The sequence below is a fragment of the Diuraphis noxia genome, unplaced genomic scaffold, assembly GCF_037042655.1.
Source record: "Diuraphis noxia isolate RWA-SAM2 unplaced genomic scaffold, SU_Dnox_SAM2 contig0004, whole genome shotgun sequence".
NCBI classification, from domain to species: domain Eukaryota; kingdom Metazoa; phylum Arthropoda; class Insecta; order Hemiptera; family Aphididae; genus Diuraphis; species Diuraphis noxia.
The window spans coordinates 34937380-34964731 of NW_028301714.1; the positions used below are offsets into that span (position 1 = coordinate 34937380).

Genomic DNA, 27352 nt, shown 5'->3' on the forward strand with positions numbered 1-27352 from the left:
AATGTACAAATATAAATCATATTTTATATTAATAATATATTCCTATCTTTTTGAAGAGCAAACTTGTTTAATAATTCATCGGGATTAACAGTAATATCTCTATGGACACTTAATAGAGCTAGCCCAGTTAGTCTTTCTTGTCCTGTAGAGTTCCGTAAATTTGTCTAGACGCGTTTTAATGTCGAAAAAGTTCGTTCGGGAATTGATGTAGAAACCGGTAGTGTAGCTAGTACTTTTAATAAAAAATTAATAGGTATTTGGAAAAAGTTCAGGATTACAACGATTTGACGTGTTTGTCACAGTCTTGCAGACGATAGAATGGTATGATAAAGATAAATAATAATATATTTATAATTAACACAAATTAAATATTGTTGTTCATCGTATAGCTGACCCCCGGCAGGCATCGACAGTGGTCGTTGTCCATCAATAATAAACAATCTATTATTAATATAGACGTCAGATTTTTATATAATTCGCGCTAAGTCTGTGATTATTATTATTAGACACTATAATAATATTTTCATAAGATAATATTATGATATAAAACTAAAAATAGTCAATGGTAAATTTAATTGGAGCTTAAGTTATTTTTGACTGAAAATATTTCAAGTTTGTATTAAAAATAAATAATTGTTTTAAATATAATAAAGAAGGTAAAATATTGAAGAAATTTCGGGGGTGGGGGGGTCCAGACACCCTGGACCCCCCCCCCCCCCCCCCAATAGATACGGCCTTGCCTAAACTAACTTTTTGTCAAGAATTCGTGTTTTTCTAAAATAGAACTACAGAGCTGTTACTGACAGGACAAAATCAAGTAGGCTGGCTTGTTTTATTTATTTTAAATGTACAAAGGCTGTATCCAGTTAATATGAAATTCGGCGCCATGGAAAAAATCTAAAATGCTCCTTTTTCGTATATAAATAAAAACTGGAAGGGACCTCTTATTTTGCTGTTTTATACCGTCGGTGATAATTACTCGGAGGCAATTTGAGAAAAATTCTGCACAAAGTATCTCCCATACCATATACCTAGATTATTAATTACTATAACGAATGTTGTACATTTAGTATAGCTATCTGGTATTATGTTTAAAAATATTAAGTTAAGACACCTACAATATTTCCTAGACAGATAAATTTATCTAAATAACTTAGTTAATAAATTAAACATAAATGAAATTTCAATATTTAAAAATGTTGGGAAAAAGGTTAAAACTCGGAAACATTAGTCTAGTACAAGGATAATAAATCTTTATAGTTCCAATCACACATTTCAAGAGACTCATCTAAAATTATAAAAAGTCGTAAAAACTATAATAATCCGTTAAAGTTTAGGTACCTCATAACTTATTCTTTTTAGGATCGGAGAAGGTATGTCTATGAACAATTTTATCTATTTAGACTCGATTAAAAGGAAGACTTTTTGGTATAGGCACCGAAAGCTCAGTGGTTACCAGATATAGGATATAGGTAAATAGGTTATAAATATGATTATTTCACACATCTCATGTATAAAAAAATGGATTCTTGCCAAATAGATACAGCGGATATGAAGATTGCAGCACAGGGTATACCATACATATATTATGCACACATTTATGGTATGACAATAAAGACACATTAATACACTATAATATATAGGTATATATATTCATAAGGGTAAGTGTACGGTGTACGTCGGTCAATTGCACGATAATTACAATAGCAGCGAGTGCATCTTGCATAAAATATATTATTTACGACGCAGCTGCATCTGATTCAGCGGACGGTCGGCCGCGAGTCTACCGGAAGTCTCCGCGAGTCGGTCCGTTTGCAGAGATTCGAAAGCGCCGAGAAGGGTCATTGGTACCCGTCGGGCTCCGTGTGTGGGCATGATCCGCGATCGGGACGCACACACGAGTTATATAGATTATTATTTACAATGATTATAACAGCGGAATACAATAATAATAATAATAATAATAATAATATAATGAAACAAAATACGATAAATAGATGTAATTGATTGTGTATAAGAACGCGCTGTGTGTGCGCGCACACATACGGTTTTTTGTGTCGAACGCGCGCCGGCGATTTTTTTTCACATTGGCGCGGACCGCCGTACCGATTACACGTGTCGCCTCGCGCGCTTTACCGAACGTCGCCGTCGCACACAAGCACGTCTTGAGTAGGTCTACTGCAGCTGCTTGTTCACGTGCTGCACGCGTCCCATATATTATATTATTATCTGCGCGCGCCGCTCACCGTATTTAAACAGCATAATTGTTTTACGGCGTGTGTTTGCTCGTCGCTGCCCCATGCACGGCCCGAGTAGCCCAGTGGCCTGCGCGCTGTGGCTGGCCTGCGCGGCGCTGCTGCTGGCGGCCGAAGCGGCCGCTCCTGGAGCTCGCCGTCACGATAGACGCATCAGGCCCGGGTTGGCGGTGGCCGCAGACAGGTCCACCGACAGCGCCGCCGGCTCCGCGATAGGCGCCGACGACTACGACCGCGACAACTACGACGAAGACTACGAGGACGGCGGAGATGTCCACAAGCAGCCTCCACCGCCGCCACCTCCACCACCGCCGACAACGTCCGCGTCAGTCACCCTCGACCACCGTACGATATTTTTGTCGTATTATAATGATATATATATTACTATTGTGCATGGTACAGCAAAAAAATGTCACGGGCGTTTCCCTAAGAGGCACAACACTTCAACTTTTTCAGCTTAAAATTGTTTTAATAGTATCTCATGAATAGGCTGCAGGTACCTATATACAATGTTCGATGTCCAAAAAAGTGTAATTGAAACCGCATATGATTTAAAAAAAGGTGATTTTGTGATTTGATGACTTGTGAGTGAATATCCATTACATATATATTATATACGCCACACATATTTTACAAAATAAAATATACTGCCCATGTCAGTATAGTGGCATAATCAAGCAGGCCTTCTCTAAAATTTCAAGGGAATATAAAAATGCTCTCAGAGTTCTGTGAACGTAGTACGTAAGACGCAACTATGTATTAAAATTGTAATTTATATGAAGATGGCTACATGTGTCTATAATGATAATTATACATATATATATATATATATATATATATGTATAATATCGTTTTATAAAACTTGTTAGAAATTTTTAGAATTCTGAAGATTCCTGTGTACATAAAATATTTCGTAAATAAACTTTTTGTCTTTTATCAATGACATATTTATCCTATAGACATAAATATTTAAATAGTTATTAAAATAAAATTGCTATCAATGTTAAAATGTATTAACGTTTTTATACACCTGCCTAATGTGTACATTAAAGTAACACAACTTAATCTAAAATTAGTAGGTATTTTCAACTTAAATATTTTACTACAACTGTATAAATATATTTATTAATAAATAGTTACTCAAATAAAAGTAGTTAAACTAATCTGCATTTTAAAAATAAAATCATCATTACCTACAATATATAATTATTTAAAATCACGATTATTATCTTACACAATTAAATTGTACTATTGCCACTATTATACGTTATAGTCAAATACATCGATCATTTATATTATCTAATAGATGGTTATATTTCCAATAAATAGTTATATTTTGGTTCAATATCCATAGGAAAAAATGACAGAAAAATAATTTTTCATGTACCTCTTAAATTTTTTTTATCAAATCCTTGTACTTTAAATAAAATACAAATTCTCCTATATATACAAATAGTTCCTATTTATTAAAGATTTTAATATATATTCAATTTTCTTGAGGAATAACATCTAGTATATTATGAATAATGTCAAAAACATCTTTTGAATAAATTAGGCATTTTGATATTATACATTAAAATTTAGTTATTTTAGGTGAATTAATGAACAAATCTTCATTGGACTCTTATACCTCAACTTCAGTACCACCAATACAACCATTTTATGACAATCACCCCACAGAACCTGATCAACCAGAACAGTACCCAGACGGAATAATAGAAGATTTTACTACTCAAAGGTCTGATCAAGAACTAGAAAGACCGATCGAACCTCAAGAAAAACCAACAGAACTACTAGAAATACCAGAAGAACCTCTGGAAAGATCGGAAAATCCTATAGAGGGACAAACACAGTTCATAGAAAGAACAGAAGATGTTACAGAAAGGCGAGAGGAACCTACAGAAAAGCCAGAAGAACCAGCAGAAAAGCCAGAAGAACCAGCAGAAAAGCCAGAGGACCAGACAGAAAGTCCAAAAGAGTTCACAGAAAGGCCAGACGAACCACCAGAAATACCAGAAGAACCTATGGAAATACCCGAAGAACCCATGGAAATACCAGAAGAACCCACTGAAATCCTAGAGAAACAAACTGCAAATCCAGAAGAACCCATCGAGAAATCGTCAGAAATACCCGAAGAATCTCAAAGATTTGATTTGACTGAAATGCTATATACATCTAGAATACCAGTTTATAATACAACATTTAAAGAGTCTAATGAGTATAAAACAATAATTAAGAATTCATATATTCAACCACGACCTGTAGAAGAAATTACTAGTGAACCACCATTTAAACAACCAATGCAAAGTACACCGTTTAGATCACAGCCAAATAAAACCATCATAAACCGAAAAAAGGAGGTTTTCAAAGAATCTCACGTTTATATAGACAATGATTTTCAACAAGTAACACGTAAGTTCAATAAAATAACCATAATCTGTATGATATTAACACATAATTGTATAATATTTATAGATACAACAACACCACCATTCTATCCAGTTCCAACCATTCGAGTAAGTAACTGTATGAACTCAACTATTTTCCCATACATACTAATTACTTAAAATACAAAATAGGACCCAAGTTATACAAATTTAATAGTTAAGTATGATAAATGTAAAAAAATGATTAAAAAACAACTTTTATACATTATATTATAGATTATATTTTGCATTTTTGCATTTATAAATTTAAAATGCGTGTTAATTCCTTATTATCAATTTCATTATGAAACAAGTAAATAATATCTCACTTTATTTGTGTGATACAATTGTATAGGGAGAACCAGGTCTTCAAGGTGAACCAGGAAAACCTGGACAATATGGTGAACGAGGTGTTCCGGGTACACCGGGAATCCCAGGTTAATAATTTATATAAATATGGCATTCTTAATATTAATTATTTATTTGAAATTTATTTCTTGTTAAAATAAATTATTTATATTTATATTGGTAAATAATGGAATAGTACACCTTAAATTAAATGAAAACATGTCATGTTTAAGGAATGCCCGGACTTCCTGGACCTACTCCAGATGTTAGTACATATTACCAGCAATTAGCTCAAGTTCACGGGAATCTAGATAAAGGTCCTATTAATAGTGGTTATCCGCCAGAAGCATTTCATACTATGCAAGCACAAGTTGGGCCTGTTGGAACGAGAGGACCTCCTGGCCCTCCTGGACCTCCTGGACCTCAAGGATTCCAAGTACAATTTAATTCTTAACATATTATTATGATATAAACTAAAATATTTATTTAAAATATAATTTATACTTTGTAAGGGACCTCGTGGAGAAACTGGTGATGGTGGTGCACCAGGTCCTGCTGGCCCAGTTGGGCCTAGAGGTATTCCTGGACTACCTGGTAGGGATGTAAGTATACATTTTGAAAGTTCTGAGTTTATACTTAATTCGGTTTAATAATTTATTTTATTAAAATGTAACACATTTAAAATAATGTATTGGTACCTAGATATTTAATATTGTTATTTAATAATATAACGTAATTGTATAATTTAGTATACAAGGTAGACTAGGGATTTTCAGCATATTAACTTAAATTGGTAAGTAAACCGGGTTTAACATTAATACCTACCACTTTCATGGTATACCGTAATACTGAAGTACCGATATGTACAATTCATGGTTACTTCATGCTGAAGTTATAACGTATATTCTATAGGTGTTAACACTTGAGCAGTTTTTCAGTAAACCGATTCTAATACCTCAATATTGTCAACCCTAAGTATAGCTAGGTACCATAGGTTAATGATATGTGGGTTAAGCCTTAAAAGTATTGAGATAATATTTAATATAATTATTATCTTATAGGGCGAACGAGGCCATGATGCAGAACCAGGACAACCAGGTACTATTGGTCCTGCTGGACCTAGAGGTTTACCTGGAATGCCAGGTATACCAGGAATGAAGGTATTTGACACACCTATATGTATAATTTATATATATACATTGATATGTAAACATAGGCGTGCGCAGGCCTCTTTTTCAGGATATGCAGAAGGCTGACAATAGCGCGCCCTGAAAGTTATTTTAGGCTCGTAAAATTATGATAATATGTATACACAATTCACAAATATTGAAAAAACCTACTGTTTAATTAAAAAAATATTGTAATAAATACCATTACATAATGCAAGAAGTATGTATTTCGCAAATACTTGGTAGTTGATAACTGATAACTGGATGTTTCAATTTTACAGAGTCGATGTTCGCCCCTCACAGAACTTCAGGGTATGCAGCTGCATACCCTGCATACCCCCTGCGCACGCCTATGTATGTAAAATATGATATTTAACTAAGCTCATAGTATCCAACAATTAATTTCATTATTCCCCTTTTCCAACTATAAAGAAACTTCTTTACCTGTATCCCCTCCAAACTAGCCAAAACTTAAACAACTATTTAAATAAGTACCCGATCGCCTATGAAATTTGAATAATTTTTCAGATTGGTATCCCAAAAACAAGTTTTCATTTTATGTTTGAATGCATTAATAAGTTTATGAATATTAAAATATTAAATTAGGGATTATAAAGAAATAATTTCCTAAAACCATATTCTAAAAGTATCGATTATAAAGAAAAAATATGGACGTGGAAAATCATGTTGAAAGTGCAGAGACACACTTTATATAATTTTTTTGAGTTTAAGAGTATCATTCAATCTATTACAAAATAAAATATTAAGTAAAATTGACAGATTTGTTAATAAAAATAAAACTTAGATTAGACAGACTGTAGAGGCTTTCACGTGTTTTATATAAAAATTTAAAATAAATTAGGAAATCAATATTAAAAAACTGTACCTATTTATATTTTATATTATAGGGTCATATAGGTTTCCCTGGCGTCGATGGAGGAAAAGGTGAACAAGGTAATATATGATTAATTATTATTTCGTTCTAAAATAGACCATCTTATTTTTAAGGAGATTTTATTAAATTTATACTGATATATGTACTGTGTTAGTTTTTATTGAAAAGATTTTATATATATTCTATAATAAATTATTCAATTATGCATTTATATTAATATTATATTAATATCCATTTTAAAATTTTGAGTAGTCGTATAACGCAATGAGTATTGTATGAAATTTTTTTATATCATGAAAATAAATAAATAATAAGTAACTCATAACTACAGTAATGTTATTTAATATCTAAGGTAAAAAAGGATTTATATATATTTGTTATTATCTATTATAATACATTAATACACAAATATTATTATGAACATTCATTAAACATTCATTTAAATATATAAGTAATTTTCTTTTTTACTTAATTTTTTAGGAGCAATGGGTGAAAAAGGATCTATAGGGTCTCCTGGTCAACCTGGTATTACTGGTTCAGTAGTAAGTATTATAACTAAGTATCTTTGTTCTATATATAATATTCTTATCATACGAAAATACGAAAGTAAAATAAAAATCTGTTATAATATGTTCAATTTATATTTAATATTTTTAATTTTATTTATGAACAATATTTTATGAGGAAACGTTCATTAAAATTAAATATTTTTACTACCTTCAAAATAATTTGTAATTTCTACTAGATTTATTACTTCAAACGCATAATAAAAATTATTAATATGTATTTTTGTTTAACTGCTGTTGCTTGTAAACGCAAGGAAATGTATGCTTTAGATTCAGAGTATTTAAGCAGATACATAGTCAGAAAATATTCACTATGAGTGCCACCTCCTTTCTGACATTTGTATATTATAAAGACTAATGAGGTAGTTATCAGCATATCATTGCTACAAAAATATATAAGTATATGTATAACTTAATAAGTAATAATACCATTTTGCCAGACGCCAGTAACCAATAAGTGTAATAAAAAAAATAATACGCTTAAATAGGTACATAAATAAAAATAATGCATTTAATAATTATAATCATGATAAAATAGTTATATTTAATAATTATGAACACAATTTATAAATAAAATACAATTAATATAATTTAAGTTCTAATATAAAAACATTTTTCTATTTTTATGTTTTATGGAAAATCTATTGAAAATTTGAAACAATTTACTTCGGGTGGGCAGGCGTAAGGCCGTACACATAATAGCGTGGGTTAGGCACACTCTGCCCCTCTTAGCTACATGCCTGTATTTAAGTACATGCTACATCAAATTCGCTTCCAGAAACTAACCTTAATATTGATGTAAGACACAGAAAAAAAATCACACACATCATTGTAAAATCATTGGGTAGTTTAAATTTATCGCTTTACGATCAGAAAAATGTATTTATTATGTTAAGCATTGTGAAGTATTTAAAATTTTGATTCGATTTGGTAAAACAATTATTTTTGAAACTTTATAAATAAATAATAAATTTTAAATGTATCACATTTGAACGGCTGTTATATAATTTTAATTTTATATATTATGATCGGTAAAATAATATCTAAAATCTGCATGTACAATAATATTATGTAGTAAGTTTTCTGTATTTTTTTTAAGCATAGATACCACATAATTAACTAATTTTGTTATAGGGTCCTATTGGTGCACGAGGAGAAAGAGGCAGGGAAGGACCACCTGGACCACCGGGCATTCGAGGTTTGCTATAATATATAAATATAGTGTAATTGATGTAAAAATTCAAATAATTCTGCAATAATCTATGTAGTTGACACAAATCGTATAAAAAGTTTTAAATAATTTTCATCGTCCTAAATGTTCTTATAATTTTCTTTCAAAGCTTACGTTATGTAGGTGTGGCTAGGATTTTGTTGCTAAAAATCCCAGTTAGTCACCCATCCGCGAGCTTAGTAACGCCGCTGGCCGTTATTTTTTACTCAGAGCGCGTACGAAACTGAGTATAAACACAGAGCCACACCAAGCCACAATGAATAATATTATTAAAGTAAAATAATTGTGCTACTACTATAAATGTTAAAAATGATAATAATTTTTTTGGATTTTCAACTTTTTTATTTTATATAATTAATATAATTTTTTAACTGCCTATGGCATTTTTATTTAAACGACCAAAAGTCTTTATAAATATAATACATCGTGGGTGAATACAGTATAACAATAGTAATACATAAGTGTCATAAGTAGTATTATACAATAATAATAATTACTTATATATACATATATATATATATATATTATACAAGAACATGTTTGGGGTTGTACCTCCAATGAGATAGCCCCTTTAATTAATATAATTAAATACATATTCTTGTACATTAGATATTGAATTATAATGATATTAACATTTCATACAATATATCATAAAAATAATAAGTGGTTATCAACTTATTAAGGCAATATATAATATATAAATATATATTTTTTTTTCATAATATTTATATCATCAATACATATCGATGAAATAAATATTTATGTATAAATAAATTGTAATCTATAATATATTTGAAAATGTAGGTGTTGATGGCTTACCCGGGGCTATTGGTCCTCCAGGAAACATTGGAAAACCTGGTCCACCAGGGTTTCCGGGTTCGGTATGTCATTATATTATATTTCTTCCAATAATTATTTTATTTTTATTTAACTTATTAGGTAGGTATACAAATATTATATTATTTTTAAATTTTAATTAGAACTAATATTTTTACTAAATTACATTTTATTCTCTCATATAACACCTATTATAAAAGTATAAATATTATTATATTTTGAATATATCTACATTATAGGTTGGTGCAAAAGGAGATATAGGATTACCAGGACCTAAGGTATGTGTTCAAAGAAATTATAGAAATTATTTTTAATTGCTGTTTGATATATTATTCATGGCTAAATTTATATTTTGAATAAAAATTGTATTTGTTTTATTATTATAAACGTAAAATTAATTTAAATATATTTCTTATGATTATCATAGGGTAGTTTTGGTTTGCAAGGACCAAGAGGTGAATCTGGAAAATCTGGTGAATCAGGCGAACCAGGTTATAAAATTTTATTTCTAATGATTTTTTTTAACTATGACGAATTAGAAACTTTACTAATACCAAATAAAACATGTAGGTATTCCGGGGACTCCAGGAAAAGATGGAAATACAGGAGAAAAGGGGAGTCCAGGTATGCATAATTTTATATATAAATTATCCTAATTAATATTTAAAAATGAATATTATGCATATTTAATATTAGTTTTTTTTAAAAATTGATAAACATAATGTCGTCTTAAATAGAGATTTCAAAATTATTTATTAACAAATAAAGTGCATATAATTACACTAAAAGAAAATTTTGATAAAAGTGATTAAAAATCTACTTATGGAAAATAAATATTTTAGGAGCTAGTGGACCTATTGGTCCATCTGGTTTTCCAGGACCTCGAGGTGCTCCAGGAGAAACAGGTAGTGTCGGACCACCTGGCATAAAAGGAGCTGATGTAAGTTAAATCCCATCAAAAACATACATGTAAAATGTGAGCCAAGTTCAATATTATAATATATGTGTTGGTTGTTGTCGTTGTTGACTTCAACAAAAGAAGTGAGATCTAAATGGGTGCCAAGTTCAATAGTCAGTCCTGAAATTTATTCATAGCAACATAAAATATCATTTCTTCTTATAACTTAGGATAAGGAAGCCTTATGTCTGACTTGGCTAGTTTTCATATAAGAATTATTATTAAGTACACCTACAAGTTAGAAATGGAAGAGTGAAGATGATTTTCGGAAGAATATATGAGAACTCACAGGTCACAGCTTTAGAACTTTCGAAGGCTATAATATAACTCTTAGCCGATTCAGACCTTAAGCTTCAATATATTAACCTAAGTTATAAAAAGAAATTATATTTTAAGTTGTTATAAATACATTTCAGGACTGACCATTGAACTTGGCACCCATTTATATCTCACTTATTTTGTCGTTGAAGTCAATAATCAAGGCATGTATTATAATATTTAACTTGGCTCTCATTTTACATATATGTATTTGATGGAATATTATTACTTTTTACTTTTTATATATAAATTATTAGCTACAACTTATTCATAATAAAATTATTTCCAAATGGTTGTTGTTAAACTATTGTACGAGTATTTTCCTACGTTTACGGGGTATAATTGTCTTTTTTGTGTTATCATTTATATCAATTTTTATATTTTTAACTAGCATTTCATTTACGATTATTTCTCGTGGTGGGTGGATAATTTATAATCGTGAGATAAATTGTTTAATTGTAATTAAAAAAAAAAGTATTAATTAAAATACATAGAAAAAACAGTATGTTTTGGGGCGCAGATCGCCAATTTCGACACATTTTCGACTAGACGTATTTTTGGCGCGGCGAAACAGGAAAAGTTAGCGGAGTTATATAAGTCAACATATAATGTTGATCGCTGATCCTTTAGATTCTTACACATTAAATTACAGGCACTGAGGCACCATAAGTAATTTATGTGTTCCTAATAGAATTAATTAATTTAAAAATTAAATAGAATAGGTAGATTAATTAATTGAAAAATTATAATAAAACCAATTAATTACAAAATTATAGCAAAATGATAAAAATTTACAGGTTCTTATTTACTCCTTTGTATTCACCCAACTAATTAACATATCTGGATGCCAAATTGGAATTTTCTGGTCATCTGGAACTGTGTTAGAATTTTGATCTATAGGTCAGTCAGCGATAAAAATGATGATTTTTGAACGTTAATATCTTAATGACAGTTTGAGGTGTGTTCATGAAATTTGGAGTACATATATATATCTCATAAGTCTAAATATATGAGCCAAATCTGACATGTTTATGTGAAACAGTTTTGAGTTATGAGGGGGTCAAAAGTGACTCAAAATGGTTCGTGTAATGTACATACGGTGCTGGTCAGTTCTGTTAGCTAGAACTTGATTTGACACGCTACCACGTGTCTATATAATCTTTAATCTAATCTTACAAAAGAAACTTTTTATTTTTTATTAAATATAATAAAAATATATATACTATTATAAAATTATAAAATTGCTTATTATTTTACCTGTTTTTCCTTAAAGGGATTAAATGGCGAGCGTGGTTATAAAGGAGAAGCAGGAATAAAGGGAGAAATTGGTAAGATGTGTTATTGTGTTAATAATATGTTTTAAAACTTTGTGCGTACCTATAAACTTTAATATAATCATCATTGTTAGACAATAATATTTTTTTTAAATTGTTTTTAGTATAGAATAGAATTATTTAAATTATAAAAATAAAACTAATGTTTGATATAGGAGCTCCTGGTCCTAGAGGATTACCTGGTATGGATGGGCCAGAAGGTAAACGAGGCAGAAAAGGTACATCTTATACATTATTTTTATTTAAAATTATGATAGTCGATAGTGATTTCAAGAAAAATGTGTAATTTTAATAAATCAACAAGTTTATTTTTAATTAAAATACATCTTAGTCTTCAAGTATTTGAAATATATTTATGTTTATTCAATTTTAATATAGGTTCTGAAGGTCCTCGAGGACTAACTGGGATTCAAGGCGAACGCGGTGTTCCCGGTAATATTAAAATTTAAACTAATAATCATTGTTTTTTATTACACATTGTACATACGAGTATGCACATATTTTTATATTTCATTGTATTTTTATTTTTAGGTGAACGTGGATTACCTGGTCCAGACGGATCACCAGGCACCAAAGGTATTGTCATAGATAGTTTAATATTAATGAATACCTAATGAATAATATTTAACGTACAAAATTATTAATAATAATAATAAACAGGTATATACACTATACAGTTTACAAGTATGTATGTATATATTTGAAGTGTTAGCATTTTTATGATATACCATATATATATATTGAAATATATTTTAAATATTATGTAAAAAATAATAATGTTAATAATTTTTAGGGTCAGTTGGCGATCGAGGATTAGAAGGGCCTCCAGGTCCAAAAGGTATTATTTTTTGAATATAAGATTTGTGTGAATTAACTAGTTCAAAACAATTGTAAATTTTGTAGGTGCTATTGGTGATACTGGACGTCCGGGCATGGCAGGTATGAAGCTTTATAGAAACAATGCCTGTTGACTATTTATAAATATGTATTTAATAATTATCTATTTAATCTAAATACTTAGGTCTTCAAGGCTTGAGTGGGTCTATAGGTAAACCAGGACCTCCAGGAAAGCCTGGACCACCAGGTGAACGTGGTATACCTGGTGCGGACGGGAAGGTGAAGTTATTTCATTATACTATATTAAAATACTTTAAATAAGTTATATAAACCACTACCAATAGGTAAAAATGCACACTTTTAACTTATTAAAATGCATGATACCTAGAATTCTATTGTGTAAATTTATGTACCTATAATATTTATAGAATTAATATACTATGTACCAGATACCTATAATGAAAGATTTAAAAAATTTAAATGCTGTTTTAATAGGTGGGAGAACCAGGATCACCAGGTCTGCAAGGTTTACCGGGACCAATAGGCCCACCAGGTGATAAGGGCTTAACTGTAAGTATATACTTATATATGTACTTTACAAACATGAAGATTAAGCAAAAACTTAGTTTATATATGTTACCGCCAATGTCGTAAATCCTGAAATAGTGAAATATTATTGAAAATTACTAGTTAAATAATATAATGCCTGTACACGTTAGCAGATAATGATCTATATGTATAAATAAAATAAAGCCGGGTTAGTTACACCATTTATAATTCAAGTACGGCTGGACTGATTTTGATTATCACTGATTTGTTGGATTTGTCTTGGCGTATTCAGAAAGATTTACATTAAAATAAAAATAAAAATATACTAATTTATAAATATATTATTTAAACGGTTCAATAATCATATTAAAGTTACGTTATAGTATTCTTTTCCGTTCACCGAACAGCACGCGATTACGGGTCGTCATGTATTCTTCGAAAATAAAATTGTGACGGCGACGACGGATAGCGATGGGATTCCCTGACGGGTTAGTAACGTCGTCGACGGCTGTACATTATCGTGACCAATAAAAATCCGGGTCGGTATAACTTAAAAATTATTTTTATTACCGTGTGAATGTCATTGTCATCGAGTACATTACCGAAATCCCGTATAATAATATTATTTGGAAAAAACAATTTGGTTGAGGCCGCCGCCGTTTCACTTCTCATTCGCCCAACCGAAAAGTCGCACAACCGTTACAATCGACGCAGCAGTGAGTTAGCGTTCTTATCGCTGCTGTTCCAAAATTGTTGTTTTTTTCCGTGACTTTGTTTTAGTTATATAGAAGATTATTATTAAAAATCTGCGATCAAGAAGATCTAATCCTTTTCAACAAATTCGTAATGTTATTAGGCTTCGTAACATTGCGAATAAATCACTGAAGAAGAATAAAAAATAAAACGAGAAGAGCGCCTAACTATTGAACTTAATACACTTTTTCGTATTTATTTTATTGCAATTAGTTAACCCTGAAAGTAGGAAATATGAACTTTGAAAAAGTGGATAATTTCAAATACTTAGGTGTTAATATAAACAGCAGTAACGACATGCATAGGAGAATAAATAAAGAATATCGAATGGAAATAGATTTTACTTTAGCATAAACAAACTTTTGAGATCAAAAATGCTATCTAGGAAGTCAAAAACTACACTGTACACAAGCTATCTTAGGCCAATAGTAACCTACGGATGTGAGACTTGGTCCACGACTAAAGATGACAATAGAAAACTTGCTATATGGGAAAGGAAAATATTAAGAAATATATATGGACCGGTGTACAATGACAACCTGGGAATTTATGAAAAGAGGCACAATAAAGAGCTGTATGAAAAACCAAATATACTCACATACCTAAGGTGTAAACGTCTAGAGTGGCTGGGACATGTATGGAGAGCGGATGGAGATGTATTGAAAAATGCTCTGATAAGAAAAATAAATAAAAAACGTCCACTTGGAAGACCAAGAACGAGATGGAAAGACACCGTAGAAAAGGATATGAGACTAATAGAGGAGCAAGTAACGTTAGACTGGACTTTGGACAGAAAAAAATGGAAAGGCTTACTAGTGGCAGCACAGGTCCTTAATGGACCGTTAAGCTGTTGAAGAAGAAGAAGAAGTTTAGCTAGAAGATATCACTGTATTCATTGAATGTGGTACAAATTCGCTGGGTCAACTAGTATATTATATATTAAGAACATATAATTTATAAATTACGACAATACAGGTATATACCGAGTAATTCTTTCATCATTGAACACTCATTATTTAAAAAATTACTATAATTTTTGAAATTATTTTTTTTACATAGTTTCAAGTTGTTCAAAAACCATTATTTTTATCCTTATAATTTTTAAAGTTTTTTACTTTTTTGAATGACAACACGGAGTTTTAATTTCATATTCCAGAGCAGAATTTTTTTCTAAGTACGTTGATTCATAAAAATCGAATTTAGGACGAGTAGTTTATGAGTTATAAATATTTAAAGTTTAGATCGGCAGAGTGGTACGGGGTTACCCCGTAAAATGTTTGTCCACTACTCCGCTTGTCTAAACTTTAAATACTTATAACTCATAAACTACTCGTCCTAAATTCGATTTTTATCAATCAAAATAATTAGAAAAATATTCTGCTTTGGAATATGATATTAAAACTCTATGTTGTCATTCAAAAAAGTAAAAAACTTAAAAAATTATAAGGACAAAAAATATTTAAAAATATAATTTTTTAACAACTTGAAACTATGTAAAATAATATTTTCAAAAACATTAATAATTTTTTAAATAATGAGTGTTCAGTGATAAAAGAATCACCCGGTATATAATATTCATAGAGTGATTTTTATTTTTCCAACGGTTATTTTATCTATAAATTAAAGGGTTTTTTAAATATTATTATTTTACATAATTTTCTTTAAATCATTACAAGTTAACGCAAAATATTGCCATTAAAAATTTGAAATTTTCAAAAATTAAAATGATAAAATAGTAAAAATATGATTTTTCAAAATACGCAAAAATTATTTTAAATTATGTTATAGAAATATATTTTAGGAAATATATGATATAATTAATAATTTTATGGAATACAGATAAAATAATCATCTTATATATATATATATGTATTACATAGTTCATAGTATATATAATATATATAGAGTATATAGAGTATATACTATATACAATATGATAGATCCTTGTGTAAATATATATTATGTATCATATAAGTAAAATATATATAACTCATGGAAATAAATAACTTTATTAAAACAGGGACTTACAGGAGCAGCTGGTGAAGTCGGACCCCCGGGTGCACCAGGTTTGTGTCATTTTAGTTATGATACGTAAATAGTTGAACAGATATATCCTAAACATTTTTTTTGTCATAATTTAAAAATTATTTTATACAAAAATAATTTCTCTATACTTGGTTTCCTAAAACACCTATACCGCAATGTAGCTAAAATGCCTATCTTTAGCGCCGTCCAATCATTATTAATATTAATAAATAATAATATATTATGATAGGTACTTAATAATTATTGTTGTCAGATAATTATATAAGATAACTTGGTGAACAATTCGAGTAATTCCGATGTCGATTACGAGTAATTGGTTTCAAATTGGTTCATACAGCTCAATAATTATTGTCCATTAGCTGACGAGTAATAAACTAACAAACAAATGTTACCACTTAAGCACGCTTTAAAATTGCCTTAATAGTAGTCCACAGTGCATTGACTTTGTTTGATACATATTAATTATATAGTCCTATACTAATATTATTATATGGCTCTTTTTTTAGATAGCGTTATGTTTTGAGAATCATATTGGTTAATGTAAGATACGTAGGCAAATCATAAAACACATTGTTATAAGTTTTGGTCCTTAACTTTAAAAAATAGAAATATTTAATTTAAGATTATATACATAGATATAAAGTAGAAGGAGTATTTCTGTTATGATAATATGAGAACATATACGTTATCTGTTCAATTCTTTTATTCAGCATAAATTAGTTATAAATGTAATATTATAATATCAATTCAATATTTTATATTATAGGTCCCAGAGGTGATTCAGGAAAAGTAGGACCACCAGGCAATGCTGGTAAGTATTTATATCATAGTTCCTAATTAAGAAAAATTAAGGAATATATTTTATTGAATTATGTAATTTTTCAACTTAATGGCTGTATAAATTATAATAATCTAATTACATATTATTTTAACTTACCATCGTACAAATAAATAAATGTTAACTAAATGCTAACTAAACAGTATTCACATCAATATGTTCAATTATTTTTCAACATAATATTATAATTACGTGATGTGTGAAGGTATACCTGGCAAGCCAGGTTTGGATGGGGAAAGAGGACAAGTTGGTCCACCAGGATCTATTGGTTCTCAAGTTAGTACATAATATCTAGAATACTTAAATTTTAAATTAATGGTATATTCTTACTGTATTTAATATTTAAAATGTATATTTATTTAATTAGGGTGTACCCGGAGTACCTGGGAACCCGGGCCAACCTGGCAAAGACGGTGAACCAGGTACATTTATTGAATAATTTTATTTCAAGCTCAATAACCATTCATGCAATTACTTGTATTTTTTGTTTAGGTCAACAAGGACCAGCAGGAAAACATGGTGAAGCAGGAACTAGAGGTGAACGTGGATTTCCTGGTAAGTATATGACATTTATGAAAATTAATAAAATAATTTTTATAATAATGGTTTAGATGTATGTTATGTTTTTTGTGTTGACAAAATTTAAATTTCAAATAAAATAATCTTTGAATACCTTATAATAAATCTTGACTATTTTTTGATACGATATTTATGTAAAATTTGTTATTGAAATATGTTAAAAATAAATTTTAGGTGAAAGAGGCCCTATTGGTCATCCAGGATTACAAGGAGTTAAAGGAGAACCAGGAGTTGCTGGTCCTGATGGGCCGACTGTAAGTTATCAACTTTTATCTACCATAATTTAATAATATAATATCTAATTTATCTACTTAAAACTTAATGCAAATAATAAATACAAGTTATTTACATTTAATCAAACATATTATTGTATACATTTTAGGGGCTACAAGGTATTAAAGGTGACAAAGGACATTCGGGATCACCAGGATTAATGGTAAATTTAAATGCATTCTCTAACAAATCAAAATTATTTTTATTTGTAAGCGTGTAGATTTTTAGAGTAGTTTAGGCTAGTTATTCTTTAAATTATTTATATTTTATAATTTATAATACCTATATGGGTACAAGATTTCAATACAATTTTTAACTGTTTATAATTATATATTTTTATTTAAAGAAAAAAATATAACACAAATGTAATCTACATAATGTAAATTTAGGGTATACCAGGATTGAGAGGTGAACAAGGAATATCAGGTTTGAAAGGAGAAAGAGGTGTGTAATTTATTTTAACTTTTTTATTTTTAATAAGACATAGTAAACTTTATTTCCTAAAACTTGTTTAAATTGTCTATTATTTTAGGTTCTACTGGAACGCAAGGACCATCAGGTTCACCGGGTAAATGTTAACAATTATTTATTAAGGTCTAATGTACTGCACTATGATAAATAATACGTTTAAAAAATGCATAGTAAACGTTATTTGTTCAGGCAATATTGTTTATTTCAATAAGTAGGTCACACATCTAATATTTTTTCTAAATTAATAATAGGTAAACTCGACATTATTAGAACATAGAAATTTGGACAAATGTAAATTATTGCACTCAACGAAGAGAACAAATTGTAAATTTGCTCCCAATAAATTTCATGCATACATTTACACATAGTTAATTTCATCTAGCAAGTATATTATTTTTATAATAGTAATTTATCGTCCAAAAGGCCACCAAGAGTAGGCGACTATCACTATCCTCCAAAAATTATTATTTTTTTAAATTAAATAATTATGGGTAACATAAAAGATAGGTGGGTACTGGGTATATTAAGCATATTAAGTTGTTAAAAATATTTTTTGTTAATTATACATAGAGCTAATAATAATAATATTACAAGTTATTTTATTATACCAATATATGGCTAAATCCAATTTGTATATCCATGTTGCACTGTTACACACAGAAAAATAAATTAAATACCTACTAAAATATTACCTAGGTACGGTGAATCGTAGAATACGCGCAAATACTATTTAAAATGTATACAATAGATGTTCAAGAATTCAAGGTCACTTAGAAACTAGATACTGTGGACGTAATTTACTATACCAATTTTAGAAATCAAAAAATACCTGGTGAAATTTATAATCGCCATGAAATTCAATACGTGCCATATTGTATTATGCTATCATTATATTATTATTTGATTTATCTCTGTTAAGTTTTAATTTGTTTTGAAAGTAAAATGTGACAACTAAAACCAACAACTAACAATTTTCAAATTAATGAATTAAGGTCCTGCTGGGGAAAGAGGGCCTCAGGGATTTGTTGGTCCAATTGGTCCACCTGGTGAACCAGCCGAACGAGGTGAGCCCGGATCTACAGGACCTGCAGGAGAGCCTGGCGCACCAGGTTGGTATAATACATGAATTAAAATGTGTAACTATGAAATATCTGTTATTGACAACTTTGGTATCTTGGAGAGAGTTAATTATTGATTTTTTAACATCGATTTATTTTTAAGGTACACCTGGTGAGAGAGGTCCATTTGGACCTCAAGGGGTTCAAGGTTTCCCTGGGCCACCAGGATCAGTAGGTAAGAGTATATTATTAGAGTATATTACAAGAGTTTATTACAACATATAAAAGGATATTATTAAACATTTATTATTTTAAAATATTATATAGGTATGCCAGGTTTAAAAGGCGATAGAGGAGACACAGGTTAGTATTTTAGCTTATTATAAATAAAAATTATAATTGCAATTTAATTCAGTTAAAAGAATATATTGAACGCAGGTATGAAAGGAGACCAAGGAAATACCGGGCCAATTGGAAAAATGGGAGAACCTGGTCTCCCCGGTGCTGTAGGCTCAATTGGTCCAAAAGGTGATTGTTTCAATTAAATAAGAGTATAAAATTGTTTCTAAAACTTATCTATTTGTTAACTGTTGAATGCTTTATAATGTATATAATAAAGGTACTAGTATAAATTGAGACCATTATCACATTGAAATACTTTAACAAACTTTAAATATTGCCATAAACAGTAAATAAGAACACATTGCATTTTATTTGTAAATCATTTTAAATAAGTAGAAGTCCAGTTGGTTAATGGTAACCATAAATATATACATGGTTTGAAATAAAACCATTTATTTGTTAATAACTATCATTATGTACTTCACAAAAAAGTTTTTACCGAATGGATATTATATTTAGGAATACATAGTAATTATACTTATATATCTACTTAGAATCTCTGTAAGTGTAATTTAATTTTAATTTTAGGAAGTCGTGGAGATCAAGGCAACAAAGGAGATATAGGGTTAATGGGAATACCAGGCAGAGTAGGAGAACGAGGACCACTGGTAAAAATAATTATTTATCTATAAATTAATGTGTTTTTTATTTCTACATTTATAAATAACCAAGCACAGATTAAATTATTATTCCGTTAATGTTTTTAGGGATATCCTGGGCCGACTGGACCACCAGGACCACCAGGTATTACGTCGAAATGTTGCATAATAATAATAATATGGTTTTTCTGGTCGAATGTCGATCATTAGACGATACTATTATACAAATATAATATAATGGACTGTCAGGTTCCTTATGAAAAACGCATATTATAGTATTTTTAATATAGGTTTGGTTGGAGCAAAAGGATGGCAAGGTGAACCGGGAAAACAGGGTGTGCCAGGAAATATTGGAGCGCCAGGTTTACGCGGATTGGATGGTAATATGTGATTTTGGCTAACAAGTATATTTAAAAAATGAATTAAATTGATAGCAATTATGAATAACATACATTTTCTATACCTACTCAATCAAATTAAATGTATATTGCATTGATGTTAAAATTGGCCCCACCAAGCCAAAGACCAACTAAGACAGGAAAGGGTCTAATCTAAAATAAGTTCATTTCTTATGCAGATTTCCTATTGCACATTGACCACTCCGCACACGAATATTCTCTTGTTCACCAAGTTTTAAATATCCAAACACTGTCTACCTGACGATTAACTGCTGACATTAATTTTGTTTCATCTCTTCTTAATGGTTCCCTTAATTCTCCTACTCTTCTATCTAGTATCCAGTTTAGTGTTCCATCCTCTCATTCCTCTCCTACCAGAGATCACATTCCGCTTTACGCTCTATCCCGCTCTTCTTCTTATGATCACAATCACCATATGCATCGTATGCTTCAAAATTTCAATAATGCATTGTAACTGTTGCTTACTTTTCGGTCCACTTATGTATATTTATATACCTAATTTTAATTATCTGTGTCCATTTTAAACTACTTACTTATATTAATTATTAATATAACTACTTAACATTGTATATGTTACGGGCAATGTGAACCACGATGTTTTTTTTTTTTACCAACCAATAATATTGACCGAATAAACAATAATTATTTATATTCATGTATCATATTAATATTACTATTATAAATATTTTGATGAAATAAAAAAAAAAATATCAAATATTATAATTTTATTTAGGTTAGTCGAAAATATAAAATTAATGATTGCTCATAATTAGGGCTAGGAAAATGAAGCACTAAAAACCTACAATAAAGGAATTAAAAAATTGCCAATAATGCTACAAAAAAAAGCATTTAACCAAGAAAATGTAACTAAAAAAGACTTAAACATTTTTAAGTTTAGCTGAAAAATATTTTTAAAATCAAAAAAATAATTAATTAAACACATTTTTATATGTTCACACCAATTAATTCTTAGAACAACTAAGTACAATTTATAAATATTGAAAAAAATAAATTAAAAACTGTTTTATTATATTTTATCATATATTTGTCATCACAAAATCTAAGAATCTATTTTCAGAAATATTTTCTGATAAGGCGATAATATTTCACTACGAATTCACAAAATATATATAATTATACAATTAAAATAAATGAAAAAATAATAATTTAGATAAATATATACGTAAATGTTAAATATGCGTATAATTAACAAAAACCAATTAAAAAGCTAATAAACTGACAAAAAAGTACCAATAAAGCATTTATTTAAAAATATCACAAGAAAAATCAAAAAAAGCAAAACCAAAATTACATATTTGAACTCTGTGATGAATGAATCGAATTTTGTCTTTGATTAGCTATGTCCTGGAGTACTATGAAAGAAAATGCAAATGCTACAAAATCCTAGCCCTACTCATAATATATCGTTGACTGATTTTATCAAGACAGCTAATCATTTTATCATTCCGATATGGCCATATCCGTATAGAAAATTTATGATTCTTAAATAGGTTACGATAGCAAACAAAAACAAGTTTTTACAGTGTGTTTCAAAAATTTCGTAGTTTATTGTGATTGAATTTATTTTAAATTACTTAAATTATTTAACAATTATTATAATTATTAAATAATTAATATATAATTGTGATTGAACTTATTATAAATTACCTAAATTATTTAACAATTATTATAGTTATTATAATTGTTTTAAATGATTCATTATATGATAAGATTTAATAAAATTAATAATAGTATTAAACTTTAAAATACTATAAACTATTACAAAAAAAAAAAAATATCGTTGTTTATTCAGTCAATATTATTATTTGGTAAAAAAAAACATCGTGGTTCACATTGCCCGTAACATGTATATCTCTGTAATCTTTCTCTAATTGCCCAACTGGGCGTAAGTTAATAAAAATAAATAAAAATATATAAAATTGACCATTTTAGGCCCCAAGGGTGAAACTGGTGCAGATGGAGCTCCAGGGCCAGTAGGGCCAACTGGTCCCCAGGGAGCCATAGGAGAAAGGTAATTTTTTATTTTATGTTATATGACAATAAAATATATCTTGTACAAACATCGAAAAACAAAATTGGTTTTGAGCATAGATTCATTTTAGAATATATTTTTCCTATATTCTTTCAGGGGATTAACAGGAGTCCCAGGTAGTCAAGGACCAATAGGAATGCGAGGAACACAAGGACTACCAGTAAGCAATATAATTATATTATAAATTTAATGCATTGCTCAGTTAGTAGAAGACAATATTTGAACTCTATTTTATAACTTCATTATTTATTTAATTTAATATTATGTATTATTTTCACACTCAATATTTATTAAAATATTAGTTTCACATTTTTTAACATAAATACAGATATTTTCTATTAATTTATTGATGGTTAAATCTCAATAATAATAAAAAAAAAAATATATATATATATATATATATATATATACTTATACTCAAATACTCAACCATCACACATACGTATATAAATAAATAAAATATAAATTTATTTGAATTTATCAAAAGGGTGATAAAGGATCTCCAGGAAAACCAGGATCAGATGGTTCACAGGTATTATGCAACTACTAAATTAATTTGAATTGCAATTAATAAATTGATTATTATACAGGGAGTTCAAGGTTTAGCTGGTCCTCCAGGTTCTCCGGGACCTCAAGGTTTGTAATCTCTAAGCTTTTTAACACTTCCATACCTATATATTAAAGTATATTAGATAATGATTCATTGTATAATAATTCGTTTTTCATAACTAAAATTTGTAATTATATAATTATATATATGCTGTAGGTGAAAGAGGTCAAGACGGAGCTACTGGTTTACCTGGAGCTCCAGGAATCAGTGGAAGACCGGGAGATAAAGGTAGAATCTTAATTAATTCAGATCTTATAATTACTAACTAAAGATATTAAATTGCTGACTTAAACTGAAATGCATGTACCGGACCTAATAACTCAAAAAAAAAAGAAAAAGATATCAAATTAACTATAACAGAGAGTATTTTTAAGTATAGTGGAATTTTTTAAGTTGTTCGATTTTTGAGATTAATAACTTAAAAATAAAAATCGTTTGAAGATAAATTGTTATCATACGTTAAATTTTTATTTCAGTGAAAATATATGAGAAATTTCGTTATATAATTTCTAGCTTTAGACAATATATATAAATAAAAATTTTAGTATTGCCAATTACAAAATTTTAACATACTTATAAAGTTCCAACATATTTTATTTGTAACTGAATTTGCTATATATTTTAATTGCTGTAAGAAAAGCTTACGAGGAAATCTATACTTTTTTTTATACTTTTTGGTTTAAAAACAACAATTTGATCTAAGAGAAATCGGAAAAGTTTAAAATCTCAATGACAAAAAAACACATAAGCAATAAAAAACCAATTTATTTATCACTCCGTTTATAATCTATTCATTTACGATTTTTAAATTTTTAAAATAACATTATATAGTATATACTTATACTATGTTTCAAAGTTTTAATGTACCAAATTGTACGTTGTACTTATATGTAAAATATGTAAACATTCATAAAAATATGAAAAATTCACAATAAACTAAAAGTACAGCTTTGTCAGCAATGTATATTTCTATAAATTCATTCACTCAAATTGATGTGAAAAAATGCCTAACCATACGGTTCATTATTCTATTTATTCCGAAGCGGGATAACGTTGGTTAATTTTACACTGATATAGACCAAAGATGTTTGGTATATAAATAAAAATATGCAAAATCCTACCATCACTTTTTTATTATCTAAATAAATTTTGCTTTATTGACATATTAATTTCTTGGTTTAATTTACACAATTTCAGGTCCACCTGGATCACCTGGTAATTTAGGTAGTCCCGGTTCACCAGGAATGATCGTAAGTTATATGTTATTATCTAAAAATTAAGACAAGTACTCGTATTTATTTACCAATTATAACATTAAAATATAGGGCCCACAAGGCTTACCAGGTCCAACCGGAAACCCAGGCGAACGAGGTTTACGTGGTGAAAATGGTCCACAAGGTGTAGAAGGACCTCCAGTAAGTTTAAGAAGTGAATTTAGTGAATTCTGGTTTCTACATAATATATGAAATCAATACTATAGTACGCTTTAATTGTATAGGGCCAAAGAGGTAAACCCGGACCTCCTGGATTTCAAGGAGAAAAGGGAGATAAAGGGGACATAGGTCCTGAAGGAATGAAAGGTAATAAATTATAACTACGTACAATATTAAATAACACATAATATTATAGGATTAGGTACATGAACAATGTAGGAACCAATTAAGCATTTATTGTATTTTTTATCAAAGTAAAACCAGTAACATGTTTATTACGGAGAGAATTAAAAAAATAAGACTATCACAATATTAAAACAATATTTAAGACATCCACTGGTATTTTTTTTACATACATCAATAATATATTTTGCTTTATATAATGTAATTATTACTTATTATTTTATAATTTACGCAGGTCATAAGGGTTTAATGGGCTTACAAGGATTACCAGGTGCCCCAGGAGCTGATGGTCAAAAGGGTATGATTTTTAACTATTAAACCTTATTAAAACACAGCCATTGATTAACATTGTTTATTTATAATATTAAAAAAAATATATGGTGTACAAGTACAACTTATCATTTTGCAATTACTTATTAGTTGTTATAACCACTTATCTAGGTAATAATGGGTATCCTGGACCTCCTGGACCTGTTGGTGAACCAGGACCAAAAGGTAATAGAAGTTATACTTCTTTATAGGAATTTCACTAATATTATAATACTTATATACCTATATATAATTCAAAACAACAACTACGTGCAATTAAAAATAATTTGCAATTTTAATTAGGACCCCCTGGACAAGATGGAAATCCTGGGTTACAAGGTTTAGTGGGACCTCCTGGTCCTAGGGGTTAGTATGCTATTATTGTATGTTTCTTTAATAATAAATTTATTAATAAATCATAATAAATATTTAAGGACTAACCGGTGAACGAGGTCCTGATGGAATACCCGGAGCATCTGGTTTACCTGGACCACCTGGACCACCAGGTGAAGCATTGGCATATGACATGGCTGCGTTAACAGCTTTATTAACACAAGGACATACCAAGGTAAGATTTAAATTAATTATTTTTACAAAGATCAACATCTAATTGGAATAGGGACCAAATGATGGAACGCATCAAGATCAACCTGACAAAATGACAGAAACGGAGAGACGCGAATTAATATTCAGTGCATATAAAAAATTGAAAACATCATTTGAGAAGTTTAAGAAACCAAACGGTGAAAAAGATAATCCAGCCAAGACATGTAAAGATTTATATGCGGCTCATCCTGATCTCGAAAGTGGTAGGTACATATTTTTAATAACTTTGGTTCAGTTAATGAAATATAAATGTATTTATAGGAGAATATTGGGTGGATCCCAATGAAGGAGATATTCGTGACGCGGTACTCGTACGATGTGATCATATCACAAAAAGCACATGTGTAAAACCTCAACCAGATCATATAGGCCCAATAGATTTTGAAAATAGAAATCCTCAACCAGAAATTTGGTTATCTGAATTTGGATATACTGGACAGGTTGTAAATGATAGTAAAAGAGAAATTTAAAACCAATTCATATTGAATTTCTGATTTTAGATATCATACAAAGCTGATAGCAATCAAATCAGTTTTTTACAACTATTGTCAGAATCAGCTAGTCAGAATTTAACATACCACTGTAAAAAATCGATTGGCTATTTTGATGCTGGAAACAGATCATACAAAAAAGGATTGAAATTAGTTGGATTTAATGATGCAGATATTACTCCAAGAGGGAATCCAAAAATGAAATATACTGCTATTGAAGATGAATGCAAGGCAAGTGATCATATTTTGTAAAAATAGTTAAAATTAACATTTTTTTTTATAACTAATAAATAACTCGTATATAAGTATTTTTTTTATTTTTTTATTTTTTTATAGACTCGGTCAGAAGAATGGAGAAAAACTACAATTTCTTATACAACTGATCGCCCATCTCGCTTACCAATTTTAGATGTTGTTCTACGAGATTTTAATGAAGTTGGTCAAAGTTTTAGTATACATTTGAGTCCGGTGTGTTTTGTATGAATAAAAAAACATTTATTATTTGG

General features: G+C 29.2%; 1 protein-coding gene across 1 annotated transcript; it reads left to right on the forward strand.

Moving 5' to 3' along the window:
* The first annotated feature begins 2083 nt into the window (after positions 1–2083).
* LOC107169123 (uncharacterized) lies at positions 2084–27347 on the forward strand. Its single transcript, XM_015518767.2, has 55 exons — positions 2084–2600; positions 3849–4667; positions 4731–4771; positions 5037–5118; positions 5263–5465; positions 5542–5631; positions 6091–6189; positions 7107–7152; positions 7574–7635; positions 8794–8857; positions 9695–9771; positions 9967–10005; positions 10155–10218; positions 10298–10351; positions 10570–10667; positions 12277–12331; positions 12493–12555; positions 12716–12769; positions 12869–12913; positions 13131–13175; positions 13241–13276; positions 13359–13453; positions 13670–13744; positions 16497–16542; positions 17289–17333; positions 17566–17636; positions 17728–17782; positions 17853–17915; positions 18114–18193; positions 18322–18375; positions 18602–18656; positions 18745–18780; positions 19676–19792; positions 19905–19976; positions 20069–20104; positions 20180–20269; positions 20672–20751; positions 20851–20887; positions 21033–21122; positions 23115–23193; positions 23311–23374; positions 23702–23746; positions 23805–23850; positions 23981–24052; positions 25022–25074; positions 25150–25239; positions 25323–25404; positions 25676–25738; positions 25882–25935; positions 26053–26115; positions 26184–26317; positions 26369–26558; positions 26617–26795; positions 26856–27077; positions 27183–27347. The coding sequence occupies exons 1-55, from the start codon at positions 2300–2302 to the stop codon at positions 27327–27329; spliced, it is 5217 nt and encodes a 1738-aa protein (XP_015374253.2). The 5' UTR covers positions 2084–2299; the 3' UTR covers positions 27330–27347.
* Positions 27348–27352: the final 5 nt, after the last annotated feature.

Bases quoted from the DNA above. Each gene is read 5' to 3' on its own strand.
- LOC107169123 (XM_015518767.2), top strand. From the start codon at position 2,300: ATGCACGGCCCGAGTAGCCCAGTGGCCTGCGCGCTGTGGCTGGCCTGC. The intron at 19,977-20,068 runs GTAAGAGTATAT...AATATTATATAG, and splicing joins TGGGCCACCAGGATCAGTAG to GTATGCCAGGTTTAAAAGGC. The intron at 25,936-26,052 runs GTAATAGAAGTT...AATTTTAATTAG, and splicing joins TGGTGAACCAGGACCAAAAG to GACCCCCTGGACAAGATGGA.